The sequence below is a fragment of the Lichenostomus cassidix genome, chromosome 6, assembly GCF_008360975.1.
Source record: "Lichenostomus cassidix isolate B80296 chromosome 6, HeHo_3.0, whole genome shotgun sequence".
In the NCBI taxonomy this organism is placed as follows: domain Eukaryota; kingdom Metazoa; phylum Chordata; class Aves; order Passeriformes; family Meliphagidae; genus Lichenostomus; species Lichenostomus cassidix.
Window position 1 is genome coordinate 32,839,540 of NC_139487.1, and position 19,897 is coordinate 32,859,436.

The 19,897-nt window shown below is 45.1% G+C and overlaps 1 protein-coding gene across 1 annotated transcript in view; it reads left to right on the forward strand.

The window, feature by feature from the left end:
- The first annotated feature begins 780 nt into the window (after positions 1-780).
- RNLS (renalase, FAD dependent amine oxidase) overlaps positions 781-19,897 on the forward strand; it is a 44,917-nt gene continuing 25,800 nt past the window's right edge. The window contains exons 1-4 of the mRNA XM_085064446.1: positions 781-940; positions 1,060-1,156; positions 1,800-1,942; positions 2,593-2,751. Coding sequence (XP_084920572.1) covers positions 829-940; positions 1,060-1,156; positions 1,800-1,942; positions 2,593-2,751 — 511 coding nt within the window. The 5' untranslated portion in view covers positions 781-828. The remainder of the gene's footprint in view (positions 941-1,059; positions 1,157-1,799; positions 1,943-2,592; positions 2,752-19,897) is intronic.

The following is a 19,897-nucleotide window of genomic DNA, read 5'->3' on the forward strand; positions in this document are numbered from 1 at the left end:
CTATCAGAAGTTCTCTGGAGTATCTCCTCTCACCCACACAGCCGGGTAAAGGTAGCAATCCAAGTCCTTCCCGCAGCTGCCCACTCTCAGGGCTCTCAGGATGGGAGTTTGTTTTCTCGGGACAGAGGCATGGCACGCGATGTCACCACCCCTCAGCACTATCTGCCCTGGTCCCAGCATATCCCACTTTCCTCACATCGAGCCAGACCTTCTTGCAAAACACCTGCCAGGTGCTGGAGACGGTCTGCCAGCACCTTCTGGAAGGTGTCACACCCCCCAGCAGCTCCTGCTGGGTGGCACCTCCAGGTGGGCAGGATTTGACACGGCAGAAGCTGCTCAGCAAGGGTGGGTCAGACCAAGCTCTGGAGCACGCCTGGACCACTGGCGGGTATGTGTGACACAGGGGTGTGTGCACAGGTGTTCATGTACAGGTGTGTGCACAGGACAGGTGTGGCTGTCCAGGTGTGCAATGTACAGCTGTGCGTGTACAGATGTCTAGAGGTGCATGTGTACAGTTGTATCTGTGCAAGTGTGTGCACAGCACTGATGTATCTGTACAGCTGTGTCTGTCCAGGTGTGCCTGCCCAGCTATGTCTGTCCAGGTGTGTGCTAGTCCAGATATGTCTATCCAGATGTGCACTCAGCACAGCTGTGTCCGCGGGTCCCCGCGCGCGCACAGGTACATGGGTGAGATGTGGGCGTGGTCTCTCTGGCCCCGCCCAAGGGGCGTGGCCTGCCCCGGGGTCACCGCGGGGCGTGTCCTTGTCCCGGGGCGTGTCCCTGGGCGTGTCCCCCGTCCCGTGTCCGTGTCCGGGGCGTGTCGCGGCCATGGCGCGGGTGCTGGTGGTGGGCGCGGGGCTGACGGGCGCGGCGTGCGCGGCGCTGCTGCGCGGGGCGGCGCGGGGACAAGTGGCCGTGTGGGACAAGGCGCGGGGCGCAGGTGGGTGCGGCGGGGGAAGGGGCTGGCGTGTGGTGCGTGTCGTGTGCCGTGTGTCATGTGTGGTGTGGCATGTGCGGTGTGTCGCGTGTCGCGGGGGTGTCTGACCCGCTGTCGCGCAGGGGGCCGCATGAGTACCACCCGCGCCGACCGCGGCAGCGCCGACCTGGGCGCGCAGTTCGTCACCTGCGAGCCGGAGCTTGCGGGGCCGCGGCTCAGGTGAGACCCGCCCCGCTCCGCCCCCGTCCCGCCCCATCCCGCTCCTCATCCCGCCCAGCCCGCTGGTCCCGCCCGCGCTGGGCCGGGAGGGCTTGGTGGCCCGGCGTGGGGACAGCGAGGACCCCGCTGGTGGCGCTCGCTGCCGCACAGTGCCGTGTTTAACCCCGCCGGTACTCAAACCCCGCAGCTCGCTCCCCGCCAGCGGAATCGTCGGGAGCAGTGCAGGGTGAAAGCTGGGAAACTTCTGGGTCGGGGTAAAAGACGCAGGGGTAGCTCACCGTATCTTGGGGTAAAGGACGGAGGTGTAACAACGCAAAATTTGCGTGGAAAGCATGGAAAAGGCAGAGTGTGTTTCAGGCACCTGTGTCCAGTGGCTGTGGAGTTTGTGCTGAGCTTTAAGGAACTGTTGTTTATTCCTCTGCCTCCGGGTCAAACCTCTGGCAGATGCATGGCAGGCAGCCTTGCTCTCAGATAAAAGGCCAGGCCCAATGCAATAAGCGAGGTAGTGTGTTGTTTTATAGATGTATTTGTGCATGACCTGCCTTAAAATACAGTCTGTTAAAATTCAGAAGTCAGGCTGGTCTTAACTTCATTGGTGAAAAATGGGGCGAGTTTTCATCCCTGTGTATTTCCTTCCTTCAAGCTTCTATGAAGAGCTTCTGTCTCAGGGCGTCCTGAAGCCACTGACTGCTCCCGTGGAAGGACTAGTGGTGAGAGAAGGCTCCTGCAATTACGTGGCACCCCAGGGCATTTCCTCAGTTGTCAAGTACTACTTAAAACAGTCAGGTAATGCTTTTCGATGCCTTTGTGTGAAGGGAAGGGTTTTAATGGTTGTATTTTTGACGGTGCCCTTTTGGATTTCAATCCCTGATGAGGATGTTTAAGTTCCTTGTTTGAGGATGTTTAAGTTCCTTGTTTGTTTATATATGTCTGGAAGTTGCTTGGGTGGATAAACATGTCTGTGAGCTCTGTGAATTTCCAAGTCCCGCAGATATAAAAGCCTCTATACAAATGGAACATCTGATGTGTAACTGGGGGCAGAGGGGTGAGCTACAGCTTGTGTTTTGGAGATAGGATGTGAGCCTGCTGGGTGGAGAGTCCTTTAGAAAAGGAGTTTAAACTTCTAACTACTGCCTTGGGTGTCATGTGGCAGAACCACATGTACACTTCAGTGACTAATTTAACCTTGTTTTGAAAAATTTGAGCTGTAAGAGTCGTCAGGCTTCGGTCCCTCCATGCGATTGTTTTAATTTTTTTTTAATCAGCTGTTTTTTTAAACCCTAACCTTGCAAATAATTAGCAATGTTCCTGCCCTCTGGCAGTGGGAAGCCATTCCTCCTTGTCCTGTCACTCCATCCCTTGCGAATAAGTCTCTCGCTCTGCATTTTCCCTGTGGAATTCTCTGTTACATGTATTTAACTCCTTTTTCCACGCAGGTGCAGATGTCTCCTACGAGCAGCACGTAACTCACATCTCTCTCCGGGATGGGAAGTGGGAAGTCTCCAGGAAAGCAGGGCCCCCGGAGCAGTTTGATGTGGTTATTCTCACCATGCCTGTCCCGCAGATTCTCCAGCTGCAAGGGGACATTGCAAACTGTAAGTTCAGGCCTCAAAATCGCAGGTGTCTAATTTTAAATGGCAATTGAGCATCTTGTGTAGCAAAAAACCCACTCCACAGTCTGAGCTGCCTAATTATCCCACCAGGACAGGGTGGAAAATGAGAGGAGGGGGGTAATTTCAAGGTCGTATTTGTGGTGTGTGACCAGTTATACCTTGATAGTAAAAAATATCTAAGATGAGTCAGTTTTGAATCTAATCTGTTTTTGCTGACTCCTACAGCAGGGCTTGTCTTTGTGCAGCTTGAAAATAGTTACTGAGTTGGACAAGTTTTCCTGAGCATTTCTTTAAAGAGAAGTATTTTCATTACAACCTCTGATTTTAAGCTTTGTGCCTAAGTAGGTAAATACTCTGTAAAAACAGAGCTTCTCTGCTATTTGCTATTTTATGAGGCCTCTCATTTCCCCTGTCCCTTTACCATGGAAAGTAATGGTGGGCCTGGCCCATCCTGTCCTTCCTAAGGTGGTCTAGTTAATAGTGAAAGAAATGAAAAATAGAATAGACAAATAGAAATAGAAAATAGAAGAGAAGTAGAGGGAGTGTTTTTTTCAGAGCCTTCCTGAGGTTCTGCTAGTCTGCTGCTCAAGGCCTTCCCCATCTGGCACTGATGTCCTTGCAAGTTGTTTTTCGTGGGGTAATGAAATCCTTTCATGTCCAGACAGAAGGCACATCCCCTTCAGAAGATGTAATGAAGGTGAACAGTTCATTTCACTTACTCTTGAGAGAGCTGGAGCTGTCAGATGCTTCCCACAACATCTTTTCCTTCGTTGTCTGTGACTCCAGGATTAACTTTTATGAGGGAATCCAGCAAGTTTTGTCTTCTCCTCCCCTTCTTCCTGTTTCTCTTCCCCTCTCTGCCTGTTCCCTGTGTGAGACCAGCTTCCAGATTCCCAGCCAGCTGTTCATTCTGCATCTCAGGCAGCAGCCCCGGAGCTCCTCGGCATTGCAGCTATTGGCATCTTGACTCCTGGTTCTTTAGGCTGAGAGCTAAAGGGGAAGGCTAGGTGAGGAGAGTGCTAGGAGGGTGTTTCAGAGCCTGAGCAGGGTGCAGTTTCAGGTCTGTTTTGACTTACAGAGGGTCGGGCACATCGCTCTGTGTCTAACCCTCAGCGTTGTTCTGTTGCCTGTCAGAGAGTGAGTTGTGCTGGCAGAGAAAGGGGCTTTTCCTGGACCCACCTCACTGGGGATGTAAGCTGCAGTTTCATGACAGCTGCTGGAAGGAATAGCCGTTCTTTCCCCTCCACCCTGACACTTTTTAGCCGTTTGCTCTCCCGAATCCAGGGGCAGAATGCGGCGATTCTGACGGGAGCCATGTTTGTGTGTTCCCGGCAGCACTTCAGCTGCTCCTGGAAGGGGAGGCTCCTACTGCTTGTGGGAAAGTTCCCCCGGCTGTCATTGCGGGTGACAGGGCTCCTCTTGCTGCTGGGGGTGGGACAGGAGATGTGCAGGGCTGCAGGAAGGGGAGGGCTCCCTCCTGGGTGGCCAGCGAGCGTCACGTGTGGCCACTCTGTCACTGCAGGCCAGTGGCTTAAAGGGAAGGGGGACAGGATTTGGGAACGCGGCTGCCTTCCCTGCTGCTCTGCAAGGCCCTTGTTATATAGGAGAAGGACTCGAGCTCAATGAAGGATGTGGCCAGGCAGTGTTGATGAGCTGCTGTGTTTTGTTAAAGGAGCCTCTTCGGGCTGTTTCTGCACAGCTCTGCTTTTCAGCCTTTCCTGCTTCAGTGCCACATCCCTGCTTTGGCAGCTTCTCCATCAGAGCCATTCATGGGTTTAAACACCTCCCGTGTCCCCCGTGGTCTCCCTTCACTGTCCCCATCTGAGGGTGCTCTCTGGGGTGCCTTTTGGGGTCAGTTTTGCCGTGGGGTTGAGGTGCTGGCTGTGCCACGGCCTGCTTTGGCCGCCTGGGGATAATGGGATCTGCCAGTGCAAAGCCATATGAAGTTTCAAAAGGGTTTTGGTGAGGTATTGCCAGCATTTATCTGTGGAGAAAGGCTGGATGAGAGGAGAAGGAGCAAAGGAACAGCTGGGTGGAGCAGGCAGTGCTTTGATCCCTTAGTGAGGGTTGGAGTTGGCCTTTGGCATTGGAGTGTAAAAAAGCCTGAGGTGGAGAGTTCAAACGACTTGCCACAGGTGGGACTTCAGCCCTGCAGGAATTCATCCTTTCCTGTTTGAGGCAGGGGGGTCTTTTGCCTCCCACGTTTTTCTGAGAACAATTTTCACTTATTTACATGATACCCGGAAAATTAATATTTTGAAATAACCTCTCAAATTCCACATTCAGTGGAAAAGTAGCTGTTTTAATACTTAAACTCTGCAGACTAAACTAGCCTGGATAGTTTTTGTGTTCTTTAACCTTTTAGATGAGCCTGAACATCATGTCATTGTGAAGCTGTGTGTATTTAGGAGACAGAATTAAGTGGCCTTTGGCAACCTAAAGTTACCATTTAATGTGGACTGTGCGAGAAATGACTGTCCCAGATTTATTCTTCTTGTGAGTGAAAAACCAAGTCTTAGATTAATGGAGAAGTTAGTGTGTATATACACCAAATTTTTAAAAAGAAATGTAAAATAAATAATGTGATAAATAGTATTATTCACCTTAATTTTCAGCCTTCATTTGTTCTTTTTACAATCATTATGCCCAAATAGATGCAGCAGCTGCATATTTAGCAGCAGCAGAGCCAGAAGTACTTCTATGATGACATCCAAGTAGCTGCTGGATAAAGGGTTAACTCCTTGCAACATGTTTGGAACAACAATAGGTGGCAGCAATCAAATGATGTTTAGGACATTCAGCTTGAATAACTAAATTAAATTTACTGCACTGATTAGGGCTTTACATGTTCTGGTAGTAAATATTGGGGTTACACAGAAGACAAAAGGGAAATTAATAAACGTTTCTGAGGTTTGTAATGTCAGTTCAAGGAGAGGAATAAATTCACTTAAAAGTAGGATCTTTGCGAATGAAAGGATAAGATTTTGCAAATGTTCATCATATTTCAAAGGTGCTGGACTGTTATATTGCATGCTGATGTTAGAAAAATCCTGGATTTATATCCCACATTCCACATGATCACTGAGCAATGTAGCTCTTTCTGTGCCTTTTCAGATCAGGTGGACAAGCCTTTTTATCATTTTTGGTTTTTTCGTTTAAGGCATTTGGCAACATGGCAATTAAAGGTTGCCACGATTTGCAGTAGTTGTTTTGTGTGTTCAGAGTGTTTTCATTATGTTGCTTTCCTTGGAATTTCAAATTACAGTTCTGCATGTTTAAGCTGCTAATAAAACAGGATGGCTTGGCTTTTGTTTCGAGCCTGACCTATTTTTTTTTTCCATCTGTGTGAATGTCCCACATGTTTTAAATAATACAAGCTGATGAGAAGATACAAGTGAAACAGGGCTGTATTTGCGTGGGGAGGCTTTAGAATGTGAATTAGGAGAGCACAGCTCTGGTAATTTTTCACGAGCCACAAGTCCTTGCTGAGTGAATGTGTTTATTTTTGGATAGCACAACGATAAATTCGGAATTCTGTGCTTCCAGTTCCAAGCAATCTGAGCAGGGCTTATCCAGCTTGGAGCTCTCATTACCTAACAGATCTGCAATGTCCAGAGTAAACATGTACACTGATTTGTTAGTTGCTTATCAGGGAGCTGAGGCCTCAGTGTGGAAATATTTGGGCTTTCTGGAAACACAAGGAGATACTGGTTGTGGTCCTTTTAAAACCTGGAAGGGACCTTAAAGATCATCCAGTGCCACCCCAGCCATGGCAGGGACACCTTCCACTGTCCCAGGCTGCTCCAAGCCCCAGTGTCCAGCCTGGCCTTGGACACTGCCAGGGATCCAGGGGCAGCCACAGCTTCTCTGGGCACCCTGTGCCAGGGCCTGCCCACCCTGCCAGGGAACAATTCCTTCCCAATATCCCATCCAGCCCTGCCCTCTGGCAGTGGGAAGCCATTCCCTGTGTCCTGTCCCTCCATCCCCTGGAAATAGTCTCCTTCCATGTTTACTGTAGCTCCTTCAGGCCCTGCAAGGCCACAATTTGTTCACCCCAGAGCTTCTCCTCTCCAGGCTGAACAATCCCAGCTCTGCCAGCCTTTCCTCCCAGCAGAGCTGCTCCATCCCTCTGAACATCTCCCTGACCCTCCTTTGGGAGGCTGTTTTTCTCTCGGTCAAGGATTTGGATATGCTCCTGGGATGGTCTGACAGGCAAGAGAGAGGCAGGAAGGAGAAGGTGGGACTGCACATCTGGGAGCAGGGGAGTGTCTGAGGAGGAGCAGCTGCCACCAAAACCTTTCTGTCAGCCTTCAAAGCAGGCAGAGCTCCTCTGTGAGCCCTGCCTGCTGCAGCTCGGGTACAGCCTCTCTGAGGGAGTACTTCTAAAAATAAAGGCTGCTGGAGCTGGAATTGCACATCAGGAGGAAAATAAATCAAAGTAGGCCGTGTGTGTTCTTAAGTGTGTGTTAGACTTTGTTTTTAGGTGTTTTTTAATATTTAGAGTGCTTATAATGGGCTTGCTCTGCAGTTATTGAGCCCATTGGTAGTCTATCAAACATATTGATCCCTGTGACTCTCTCCATCTGGGAAGGGTGGGGATTAAACCCCTGTGTGTGAGCACCAGAGGCCTGAAAAGGGGAGTGAAATAGAATCTCTGTCAGGTAAAGGGCTACTTTGCATTTTGGTGTTGTCAGCCGAGGTTGCCTGCCTTGGATGGAAAGCTGAAACCCTGATTTGACAGATCTCAGGGTAAAACAGAAGGGAAAAAAGCCACATGCAGTGCTGGAAGAGCAAAATCTGCTGTCTCTTGTCTTCAGGCTTGGTTCCCATCCCAGGGGAGCCCATCCTTTGGACAGAGTAGGGTGCCAGCTCTGAAAAAGAAACCCTGCAGAGAGGGTGAGTCCCACTGTGCCACAGCATCACCTTTTAGTGCCTGGAAATGTGGCAAAAGCATTTCTGCCAGCAGCCCCTGCTCCTTGTCCTGCCCCACCTCCAGCTGCATCAGCACCACTGTCTGTGGGACCACAGACACGCAGTCCTCCCCACCCTTTCCCCCCCAAAAAAAGGCTGGGGAGTTATTTTTAGCAGGCTCAGTGGTGTGATCCTCAGTTCACCATGTGGCCCACAGACGTGCTGGCACTTTCTGCTCTTCCAGCAGGGCCAGGGGAGCGGTTCAGGGGCTGGGGGAGTGCTTGAGCCCTGGGGATGCTGATGTGGTTCTGTGGTTTGGGTCCTGAGCTTGGGTTTCCTGTGTAGTCCCAGGAGGGATTCCAGAGCACCTGCATGTGAAACTGGCAGCAGATTGTGCTGGTTTAGCTGAACTGGTTTGAAAAGAGTTATTTCTGACATGTAAGGCAGTGCTGCTTTTGTGTGCTGACACTTGTAAGCCTGCCTGACGTGGCTGTTTGTAATTCCTTGAACCTGGATGTGCTTCTCCTCCTGCCATGCAGCCTGGGCTGGTTTGGCAGGGGACTTGGTCACAGACCTTTATCCAGTGCTTCTGTAGCTCTTTTGTGTTATTCCAGTGCCCAAACCAGAGAATGGGACCACAGACATATCGGATCAGCCGAACATGAGCCCATGTGCACAAACTGGTTTTTTTGGTTTCTTTTTTCTAGATAATAAAGGTGATGGTATTTGAACACAGGACATACTTGGAACAGAACAAATAAATGCTCTGAATGTTGTTTATCCCAACAATAAACACAGATACCTCTCAGTTTTTTCAGTCTTTGGTTCTCTCCAGGGATTGTGTTTAGATGGAGAAATCTTTCCAAAGCTGCTCTTTGCCATGAGCCTAAAAGGAGGGGGGAAAAAAAGTTCCTTGCCAAAAAATGAGACCAAACTGAGCAATTCTGAAACTTCTTTATTTGTGTCTTGTGGGACATGTGTTTAATGAGCTGCTGGTTTCTGTGTTGTAGGAAGCTGGGATGTGCTATAAGATCTTATTCTTCAGGAAGTCCACTTAGGGCATTTTTACCAGCTTTGAATTTTCAGATCCTGAATCTAAACTGGTTTTGATGGTTGATTTTGGGAAACAGTGATAATGTTATGTGTCACCTCTCCCTGGGAGTAAAATCCTTTTTTTGGTTTGAAGTTTTTCACTTGGGTTTTTCTTTTTTTTGGGAAAAATGTGTTTGGAAAAGCTCTCCCTCCTTTCCTTTTACCAAACCTTCTGGGCACAGCTGGGAGAGAGAAATGTGCAAAGGTGACACAGGCTGATTTGGATTTTTATAGCCTTCTTTTTGATGTGAAATCTGCCACTCAAAGTACGGCTGTACAGAGCTGAAAATCTTAGAAAAGTCTGGTGCAGGTTTGCAAGCAGTCTTTACATTTAATTGCTTGCTTTGGGATTTATTTATTTTTTAGTGCTGCAATCAAATAGGGAGACAAAATCTTCACTGGACAATGCTTTTTAAATGTATTCTCATAGCTTAGGCAGTGCCCCTGGACTGGATGAGGTTTTGTGGATTTCTGGAGGGTTTTTTAATAGTTGCTGGCCACTCACATCACTGTAATTGAGACCATTCTTTACAAAGATTATCTTTACCTCCCACAGATACGTCTGCGAACTTCTCAGTTATTTTTGCAGTCCACATCTGGATTAAAGCAGGGAGGAAAAAAAATTAATTTTAAACCTAATGAGGTTTTGGCTCTGTTGAGTCAAACCTAAATTTTGCATGGAGCCTGCTGTCAGCTTTCCACACTTGGCTTCATAATTTCCACGAATGTGGCTATGCTCTTGTATTAAGCCTCAGGAATAACTTACCCTCAGACACCTTTTGTAGAAACCAAATTCTGGTCCTCTTCCTGAGCAGTCAGGTGAGGTGTTACAGATGGTTTTAGATTTACCTGTGCTTCCTTAGAAGCCTGAGTTTTTATTGATTGCCTTGTTCTTCCTTAGGGCTTTAATTCCTTGCTCTATCCACCTTCTCAGAGATCCTCAAAGCACTGGAAATATTTTTTTAAGAAGAGAGAGCCCTGATAAACTCTGCTCAGTGACTGGTGTAATTTAGGGAATGGGACAGGCTGGGTGAGAAATGAGGGTGGGATTGGTCACCTTTATTGACTGAGCTGATAAAGCACCTCCTGTTACAGCGATGGACTCAGCTGCTACAAATTATCTAGAGTGTAAAGAACCTCTTGCCTTATTTAAATGGATTAAAGCTATCTCCTCACTTGATTTATTCAAAAGAACAAGGGACATGCAAATAAGGCTTCCTGGTGCACCAGCAGCCTCCAGTTCTATTCCCAAAGTCATCCTTTAAAAGCACAGCTCTCCCAAAATGTGGCTGAGTGGTGCAGCTCTGCAAAGACAGAGGGGATAAGTATACACCTCTCCATAAAGGATTTATTCCTCTCTTCCCATTGGATTTCTACTTGAGGGAAGAGCAGGGTAGGTGCCTATGGAAATTTAGGGAAGTAAATTTCATTCTGTGAACTGTGTGCAGCAAGTGGTGCTTTAAGTGTCTCACAGGCTGTTAGGTGACTGCAGAACGAGGTGGTGGTGCTTGAGTTTGTGAAGTACAAAAGGAATGGATTTGCTGCCTGTTTCCATGTCTATTTCCCTCTGGCACAGTAGGAGGTGTGTTCAGGGGCACCGATGAGAAACCCTTTGATCTATTCTGATTTTAGCCGTGCTGGTTGCAAAACCAGCATTCACATTTTTAATGCATATTACGCTCAAAACCAACCTAAAACCGGGAAAAAATACTAACTTTGAAATGACCACTTGTTTTCAAGTGGCTGAACTGCAGCTAGGATTTGTGCCCAATGCTATGAAAAAGATGGGTCATTTTTCCCTAAGATAGAATTAAGCAAGAGCTTAATTTTCCAGTCTGAAGAAAATGCCACGTAGTTCTCATTGAAACAAGGAAATTTGCCTCAGATGTGGGGTTTATGTGCAGAGGATCATAGAATGCTTTTGGAGGGAAGGAACATTAAAGCCCAAGCAGGGATACCTTGCACTATCCCAGGTTGCTCCAAGCCCCATCCCACCTGGCCTTGGACTCTCATTGTCATAATTAAATACTGACATTTCTCGTGTGTTGATAGCACTAAACAAGATGCTGGCCCTTTGCAGGCATTTCCTAAGGCATCCCATAATAAATAATACCTTTAGATGTCAGTGTAAGTCTGTTTGCCTTGTGCTGCAGGATCCTGGCCCCGTTAGCATCTGCACACTTGGAGAGAGGTGAACCAATAAATTACATATCTGTGGTGCTCTCAGAGTGCTTCCAGGAAGGCATTCTACTCTCAATTTGTGTGCTGCTTAAAATGCTGGGAGAGGTCATCCTTGTGGCAAGCTTTTAAAACTGAACTCCTCCGAGTTTTTTTCCCCTTGGTTCAGAATTCAGTGTAGTTTTTCCACCTCTCTGTTGGTGACAATCATGACACTGTGCTTGCTGCTTCAGGCACTGAAACACCAGCAGGTATTTGGAAAATAAATGTGACACATTATTTCTTTTTATAATTTTTTTTAAATCCTTAGGAGGTGGTAAAATGCCTCAGTAATCCCACGGGGAAGGGGTCTGACAGTTGCTTGTGAGCAGCTTGAGGTTTTTTAGGGAAGAGTTTTGGTTTTTGTGTCTCATGGGTGCTCAAAAACGTGGGGCAGTTTTGGATCCTGCCAAAGCAGCATTTCCAGGTGGTTTGCTGGCCTGAACTGGGCTTTGCATCAATCCTGACTTTAAGGGGTTTGGCTTTGTGTTTTTTAAGCCTTCATAAATCTTCTGGCCGTGGAGCTGTGCTGCTGATCTGTGTGTCTTTATAGGCAACGAGAGACATTCTTATCTGGCTTATTTTAAATTAGTATTTGTTCTTCTCTGTCATGTTCCCTTTGGCCATAAATCTTCTCTCCCCACTTTATTTTTTGTGTGTGTCATCTCTTGTATTTTACTGTAAAGTCAGATGTCAAGTTACTGGGTATTAATAACAGTTTGTGGGGTTTTAAGGTTAAATTTTAAGTGAGTACCCGTGGGAGTTGGTTTGTTTTTTTTTTTTAATGGGATTTGCAAGGCAGGTAAGTCTGAACAGTGTTTTGTGACATCAGTATTTCTGCTTTGGGTTTTTTTTTTTCTCTTTGTCACATTCAGCTATTAGAATCAATAGTCACCATCAATAAAGGCATGAAAATTTTTTCAAGAAACAGTTCCTTGTAGCAGGAGGAGGGGAGAGTTTGGCTGTAGAATACAGCATTTGGTATGATGTACTAATAGCAAGGATTTTTTATTCCATCTGGTATTTTTTTTCAGCCTCTGGTAGGTTGCAGCTGATCTGTCAATAACTTTCAAGGAATCATATTTTTTTCCCCCCTCCACTGTGTCACACTTTGAGCATTCAGATTTGCTAGCAGTGGCTTCCCTTCTTACAAGCTAAAGAAGGAGCCTGGAGAACCAGGTTTTTTAGGTTGGGCACTTGATTGCATGTCTAATTTATGAAAGTTGGCAAAATTATAGCAGGGAAGGGGCCATTTGCCATCAGGTGCAGCTTGTTTAATTTCTCTGTGCTTCCAGAACATGTGCTCTGCTTGCTTGGCTGCATGTGAGAATCCTTTGGAAAGTCGTGACAGGAGGGACAGGATGCAAAATGAAAGAATGTGTGATAAAACAAAAGAAAGAAACCAGACAAGACACCCAGAACACGTGATCCAGGGGAAGCCACGTCAAACTGATTGTGGGTGAAGCATTACAAATGTACACAGCTTTAATTTCATTTTATTATTTTAGCCATCTCTGTTAGTGATTATGGTTTAGGTAGATCTGAACGCCAGGCAAGGAAACTGCTTAAAAAACAAGCAAAAACCCCTATTACTAATGGAAATTGAGTCATTGAACAGCATTTAGCTGTCAGAGCTCTGCAGTGAGGCTGTGGTTGTGCAGTTTCAGCTCAGAGGGAGGTTTACCTTCCCTTTATTGGTGTCTCAGCCTGGGAGTCAGGCTGACCACACAGATAAACCCCAAGGAAGCTTTGAGGAGGACTCCTCAAATAACCTGACCCTTCAGACTTGCTGGTTTGCTTTCCCAATATTCATTTGTCCATCATTACCCAGCTGCAGTGTTGGAAACTGTTGCTTTTGGGTTTTGCCCTTTTTCTTGAGAACAACCTGAATAACAAACAGGTGAGATACCGAAGGGTAGGAGAAAAATGGTAACACAGTAAGCTTTTTATGTGTCCAAAATACCTAATCCAGGCCAAGGGGAGAAAACTGCTCATTGCATAACCCAGAACTGGGAATTAAATATTACACAGAGAAAAAAGTTCTGGCACTTCCCCTTTGGTGTGTTTTAGATCACTAAAAAAGAGGGAGAAATGAGGTAGTTTATCTCTGCTCCCCACGTCCCTTTGTCAGCCTCCCTCTGTCACCAAGGCACGTATTTGAACAGAAAATAAGGAAGGAAAAAGAAGAACATGGGTTCAGTTACTGTCATGGCATGTCACAGGCATATTTTGCAAAATGTTACCAAGAATTTACAGAATGGCTTGTTAGGTTTCAGAGCTGAGAGCCACACAGGGCATCATTCAAGTTTTAGCTGGGAGGACAAACTACAGAACTTTCTAGCCAGCTCTAGATTAAATCTATTATTGAGTTATTTTTGCTGGAACAGTGGACTGGTGATTTTATTTTTGTTTTGTCCTCTCATCATGAGGTGAGTGCTCTGAAAATCACTGAAGTGTCAGACACTAAAACATCTCAGGTACCAATGCACAAAGGTTTCAAGGGGGAAAACGAGAATAAGCCAAATCATAGAACTCTTCTTAAAATTAAGTGTCTTGTACATTGATCCTGCAGAATGAATAAAGAAATTACTGTGTTTTTATCAGTTTCTCATCAAACCCTTCTATAAATACATTTGCATTCCCTCAGTCCTGCACTGAGGCTGACCCCAGCAGGCAGCAAAAGGGGAGAGAGATGAAACTTTCCTTGTAAGAGCATATGGTTTGATTTAGAATGTGTTTCACAACTGTGACGTACAGAGCCAGGGTTTACTTGTGCTCCACACTCCCACTCATCCACTCTGCAAGGAAAACTGCACTCAGGATTTTAATAAAAACAGGAAAAGTGCATGGAAGGAGGTGGAGATTTATGCTGTCAAACTGAGGGTAAACGTAGCTTCTCTAAAACAAGGAAAATTAACTTTTATATTGGAGAAAAAAAACATACACTTCTTGAGCATGCTGCTTTGCATGAGAGCAGGTGATTTCTGGTGTAGAATAATGCTATATTTTCATCAGAAAATTCACTGATGATTGCATGGGAATGCTTGGAGAGGGAGAGTGGCAGAAACTAGTCCAAATAAAGATATTGCTCTGTGTGCATGGACAGAAAAATCTGTCTTTGAATGAAGATATTGCTGTTTTTTCTACCGTGTGATATTTAACTTCAACGTGGTGATAAACTGCAGCCTCTGGGTCTGATCACATCCAAGTGCTGCTAAAGCAGTTTAGATTTTTAAATTGATGGTTTGAAAGCTGTTTGTTCATGTTCCCCTTTCAGCCTCCTTTAACATTTACGCATGTGACAGAACTGATATGAAAAGGGAAGTACAAGTATTTCAAATAGAGATGTTGGTCCTAAACCTGGTGACTTTTATGTGGTGACAGTTTCAGTGTTGGATCGTGGTGGTGGCACAGGGTTTGTCATGTTCCTGTGTCCTTCCCAGAGTTTATAAATCCAGTCATTTTCAGACTTATTCAATGCAAGTGCAAAAGTGAATTCTCTCTGCTATGACCGTTTTACACTCATCTATTTTTTTGCAAATTTCTCTTTTTCCACTTAGTACAGGAAAGCCAGAGTCTTATCCTGATCTCCTCAGCTCATGTAGGACAGGGTGATGGTTTGCAATCTCTCTAAAGCCAGGGAAATTGCCCATGGAAGCAAATGGAGCTCTGGTCACATTGCAGACAGTGGATTTTTGCCACTTCCCGTGCAGTATGGACCCTGTTTCTCCATGAAGACAAAAGCCTTTGTTGTGCTGAGTCACACTCCAGAACAATAGGCAGCTACACAAGAGTTGATATGCTCTGTTTCTGGTTCCAGTTCTGACTTTGAAGTTCTCCCCTGTACTCACTTCTCCCCTTTTGTTTTTTTCCCTCTGTTGGATTGGGGTTTTTCTGGTTTGTTTTGGGTTTTTTAGGCCAGGCTTGCCGTGTGGTTTAGCAGGCACGTATTTCCTGAGCTCTGCTGCTGTGGCTCTCTGGTTTCAGGGATCACACTGGCTGTCACATGCCTGCAGGTTCTGCCTCCTTCACCTCAAGCTGCCTTGGGAAAGAGGGAAGTGGAAGACACCGCTCAGCTTTCACGAGGCCGCAGCGCAGCATCTCCTAAGGGGATGAGTAACAAGAAATGGTTATTTTGGAGGTGCCTCGTTCCCTGTCTGGTTGCTTGAAGGGCAGCTGACAGCTTGTTGGGCCACATTGGAGGGGGGCAGGCTGGCAGCCATCAGGGGGATAACAGGACATGATCCATGAAAAAGGCTGTGTGACAGGGATGGTGGATAATACACCCGGAGCCAGCATGAGAAAATACCATTATAATCTTTTGTAATATTGGTAAAAATTGATTGGGGTGTTGCCTAGGTTAAAGCCAGTGGCAATTACAGCAGATTAGAAAAAAGTGTAAGTGTGGGAAAAGGGCTGGAAGTGAGAGGAGGGAAAAGGAAAGGCCCTGTGGGTGTCACCTCTGTCTGTCCCAACCTGCAGAGCCCAAACTGGGGGCTGGTGCTGGCAGCAGCATCTCAGGCTTAATGTGAAATTCTGAAATCCGTGTGGTGCTGTGGTCAGTTAAATCCTGCCTTCCCTGGAGGCTGAATCCCTGGAAACCCATGGTGAAATAAACCCCCAGATTAAGGTTCATGCTCAGATGCTTTAATCCAGCGTCTGCATGGAGTGCAGCAGATTGCAAATTATTCCCAGAGGAGATTTTAATGGGGTCTCGAGGGCTTTATCAGTTTCTTTTTGAAACTTCTGGCACCTCACCTTCTTTTGTTGCAGTGGGTGCTTGCAGCTTTATAATATTACATGTTTAGCTCTAGGAAAATCTATGCTTGGAGAGGTTTTTTCCCTCTTAACGTTATTAGTGGGGTTTAATTAGAATTATTGCTCATGATACTGATGGGCTAAGCTGATTGAAGCTCTTTGAATCAAAAGACAAGGGCTATTTTGGACTGCAATAAAGAAGGAAGATTGTGTTCCATTGGGAAGGTATTTTGAGCCTCTTCGTTATCTCTTTGTCACTTATAGCACGTCCTTCACCAAAAAAGTGCACTGCAAGGCTTGGCACAGGTTTAGCTGTAATTTAGATATTTGTTTTACTCAAAAATTAATTTTAAATTGAGTTCCTTCAGCTGTTTGAGATGAAATTGGTAGGAGACAGCACTCACTAACTATGAATTCCTGGATTTGGGTAATTATCTTGTGAGAAATTTGGTAAATGAAAAAAAAAACCTCCAACAAAATTCAGGAAGTATCCATGCAAATTTAAAAAAAAAGGTCCCAACAGAAAGAAAAGGAGGAAATAAAATATGGAATCCATGAATTCAGGAATAGAAGGAAGAAGTGAGAAGCAGTCATCAGAAAAAAGGCTGGTTATTAAAACTGATGGAAAATCTGAGCATCTGAAAAAAGCCCAGAAGGATTTGCCAGTACATGCTGGATATTTACATGAATGTGCTCTAAAAATGCCTTCTCAGAACCCTGATGAAGTGGGGGTAAGAGAATCCTGGAAAAGTGTATGAAACCCCTAACCACATTTTCAACCAGTGCTGTCACAGTTTGCTCACAGCAGAGAAAGAGGATCCTGGAGCTGGCACTTCATTCAGCTCATCCTGCTCAGCATTAATAGCCAGATTTCCACTGACTCTTTCATCAGAACTAGATTTTGCCTCAGTTGTGTTCTTCAGCTGTAATGAGACTTGAAGGGTGCAATTGCCTCTTTATCCTAGAAAGCTAAAGGAATGAAGGAAATGAGTTTTGCAGAGCTGCTGAGAATAGTAAGGGGATAAATAAATCCGACTGAAAGTGGGGGTGAAAAAACGTTGGGTTTTTTTTGTTTGGTTGGTTTTTCCCCCTAGAAAACCAGTAGCTGAATTATAATCCAGAGGCTGTGTCCTCCAAAACCTGAACATCACCTGTGTCACAGCTGTGCCTCCACAGGCAGGATTTCAGTCCATTGGAAGGGAAAAGTAGGGGATGCCTCTGTAGTAAAAACGTTTTAGCGAAGAGGAAGATGATGCATGTATTAGCCTTGCAGAAGAGGAAGATTTGTTAACCAATTTATTTTCTTTTTCTCCTTTTCCCCCCAAACTGTTAGTTGGTTACAATCAAGTTACAGTGGGAGCAGTTGCTCTCAATTAGTCCTTAGTTTTTTTTTGCCAATTACTGCTTCTATTTCAGGGCTGCTGAAGGCAGGGGAGGTGAGTTGAGGCTGTGTCTGTTTTCTCTGTGCAGGATCTGCTGAACTAATAGAGGGGATGACTCCTCTCAGCAGCAGTGCCAAGCTTATACCCTGAAATGATCAAAGGCACAGCCACACAGTTATTTAAGATACCTTCATGTCTGAGAAGATTTAGCACTTTTATTTCTTGGCACAGTTCTAAATCTTCCCTAAAAAGCCACTTCAGAGTAAATAAAAAAAGCTAATTTAGTAGCCCTGACAAAGCTGGTACAAAAGATGGCACAGCTGTGAACCGATTGGAAAAATCCCTTTAAAACCAAAATGTGCACAACGAAATTTGGAATATTTACTAGGATGAGCAAGTCCCTTCTGTATATCTCCATGTGAAAGCTCCTAGTGTGTCAGATTTTTTTTTTTTGTTTTTCACATTGGTAAGGCAAGAACTCCCCATCCATTTCTTAATCACAGCCTCTGCCCTCCATCCCTGCAAGATTCCCCGTGCAGGGAGTGGTTTATCACTGGGTGATTGTTGTTGTTACAGCACCTTCCTTTCCAGGGTTATTTTGGTGCTGCCAGTGCTTGATGTTGGCAAAATCCTGGAAGCACAGGATGGTTTGGGTTGGAAGGGATCCTAAAGACCATCCAGGAGTGGGATGGTTTGGGTTTTGAGGGATCCTAAAAACCGTCCAGGAGTGGGATTCTTTGTCTTGGCTGATGTTTGCCTTCACAGCACAGGATTGGCAGAACCTTCAGGATCAATCAAAATTTTAAACCCCTTCATTGCCTGGGTTAGCACTCTCTACTCTCTCTATTATTGTTCCATAAACACTTGTTTTTCCAGCATGAACCTGGAATTAGACACCTTGCAGTCTAATGGGCCCAAAGTTAAATTCTCAGAACCTGAGGCACTAAGAATTTTTTTTTTTTTTTTTTTTGCTGTTACAATAGCTACTGTTCAGTGAAATGCCTGTGCCAAGATACTGCCAGGAGCACTTATCTGTCCTCAACAGCAAACAAAAAGTGGAGGCGGAAGAGTGAAATAAAAAAAAAATATATATATTGTTCAGTCAAGATAGATTAATAGAGGTGCACACAAGCCACACTTCCTTGTGGGTTATATCAGTTCTTTGTATTTTTGTACGATCTAAAAATGTCCTTCCTTGCCTTTTTTTTTTTTTTTTTTTTTTTTTTTTTTTTTCCGTTTGGGGAAATTGGATTGAGTGTTCCCTTTCTGTGGGAACAGTTGGTACCAAAAATGCTTCATTTTGCTATGTAAAAATGTTCATTTCAGGGTGGTGCAAATACTGTGCTTTGACTGAGTTTTAGCACTTTATGAGGATTTTTTTTTTTCAAAGGTGGTGATATTTTAGGCTGTGGAGAGCAGTCATCTCTAAGGAAGCATTAAATCAAGTGGGGTTTGGAGTGCCTGGAAAATAGAGGTGAATTTTGCACTGTGGCTGCTGTTAACAAGTCTCTGTAGCAAATGAGAGGTTTTGTTCTTCCCTTTTTATGTACTGGAAAGATGATGTGCCCATGGCTCATCCTGGAGTATCCTGAGATGCTGCAAGAAGCAGAGGAAATGGCACCTGTGTTAATTAGTGCCCAAGTCAGAAAGGTAGGAAAAGAAGGGATGTGGACTTGTGGCAGCAGGAGCCCTGGGGACTGAAGAAAATCAGAGAGAATAAACTCAGCTTTGTGTCAATTCAGTGTTGCTAACACTCTGAATGTTTTGCTAGAAGGCTTGTGTAGTGGAATGGAAACCTTCTGCTGAGTTGTCATCAGTAACGTTCTTTTTTTTTAATAAATTAGGAATCCTGGTAATTCAGACACTCCTAATTAGGCCTCATATCTCTGCTTCTATTTTTGGGAGGCATTTGGCTAGCTGAAAGTGAGTGTGCATAATTATCATGCCAGCTCACCCCTGGCACTGGTTTTGATGTCAGCAGTTTCACTCACTGAGGCTACAAATGGTGAGTCATCGATTGTTTCAGGATTAGAACTCTTGGGCAAGGTTTGGAGAGGTTCATTCTGTGATTTGTGACTTCCTCCAGGTTTTTTTAGAAGGGTGAAGAGAATCTTCTGTGTTCCTGTGCACAACCATCACAGGGGATTAAGCATTCTGGAAGCTGTGCAAAAACCAGTTTCTGGGGGTTTTTGTTTGGTTTTTTTGTTTGGTTTTTTTTTGTTTGTTTTTTTTTTTTTCCCACTGGCTTATTCAGGACTCTTAGTGCCCAAGAACCCCAAAATATCTTCTGCAAAGTCTTCTTTGATTTTAATTAGCATTGTGTTATTTTTCATGATTTGTGGGGAGCAAAGCAAGGGCAAATCCCATCTGCTCTTTGCTGAATTTTATTCCACCAATCCCATATATGGAGCATTCTAGAAGTGATTTTTTTTTTTTAATTTCATGTATTTATTTGGGAACTAATACAATTTTTTTCTTTTTCAGCTGACATATCTTAATTTCATTATGTTGTTTTGAGTTTTTCTGCTCAGATAGATAATAAATTGTCTGTTTCTTATCCCTAGCAGACCATTTGAAATAACCATTAGCAAAGCTTGTGGTGTTCCGGGTTGCCTGAATCACCTTCCTACTGGTCAGGTTTTGGGGTTTTACAGTCTTTTCCACAGTCAGTTTGAAGGCTGTGTCTTAAATTCCTCCCCTTGAAATGAAAAGGAATTCTGTAAATTGTCAGAGTGAGGATCAGTCAGAGGTTGGACTTGATTTTGGAG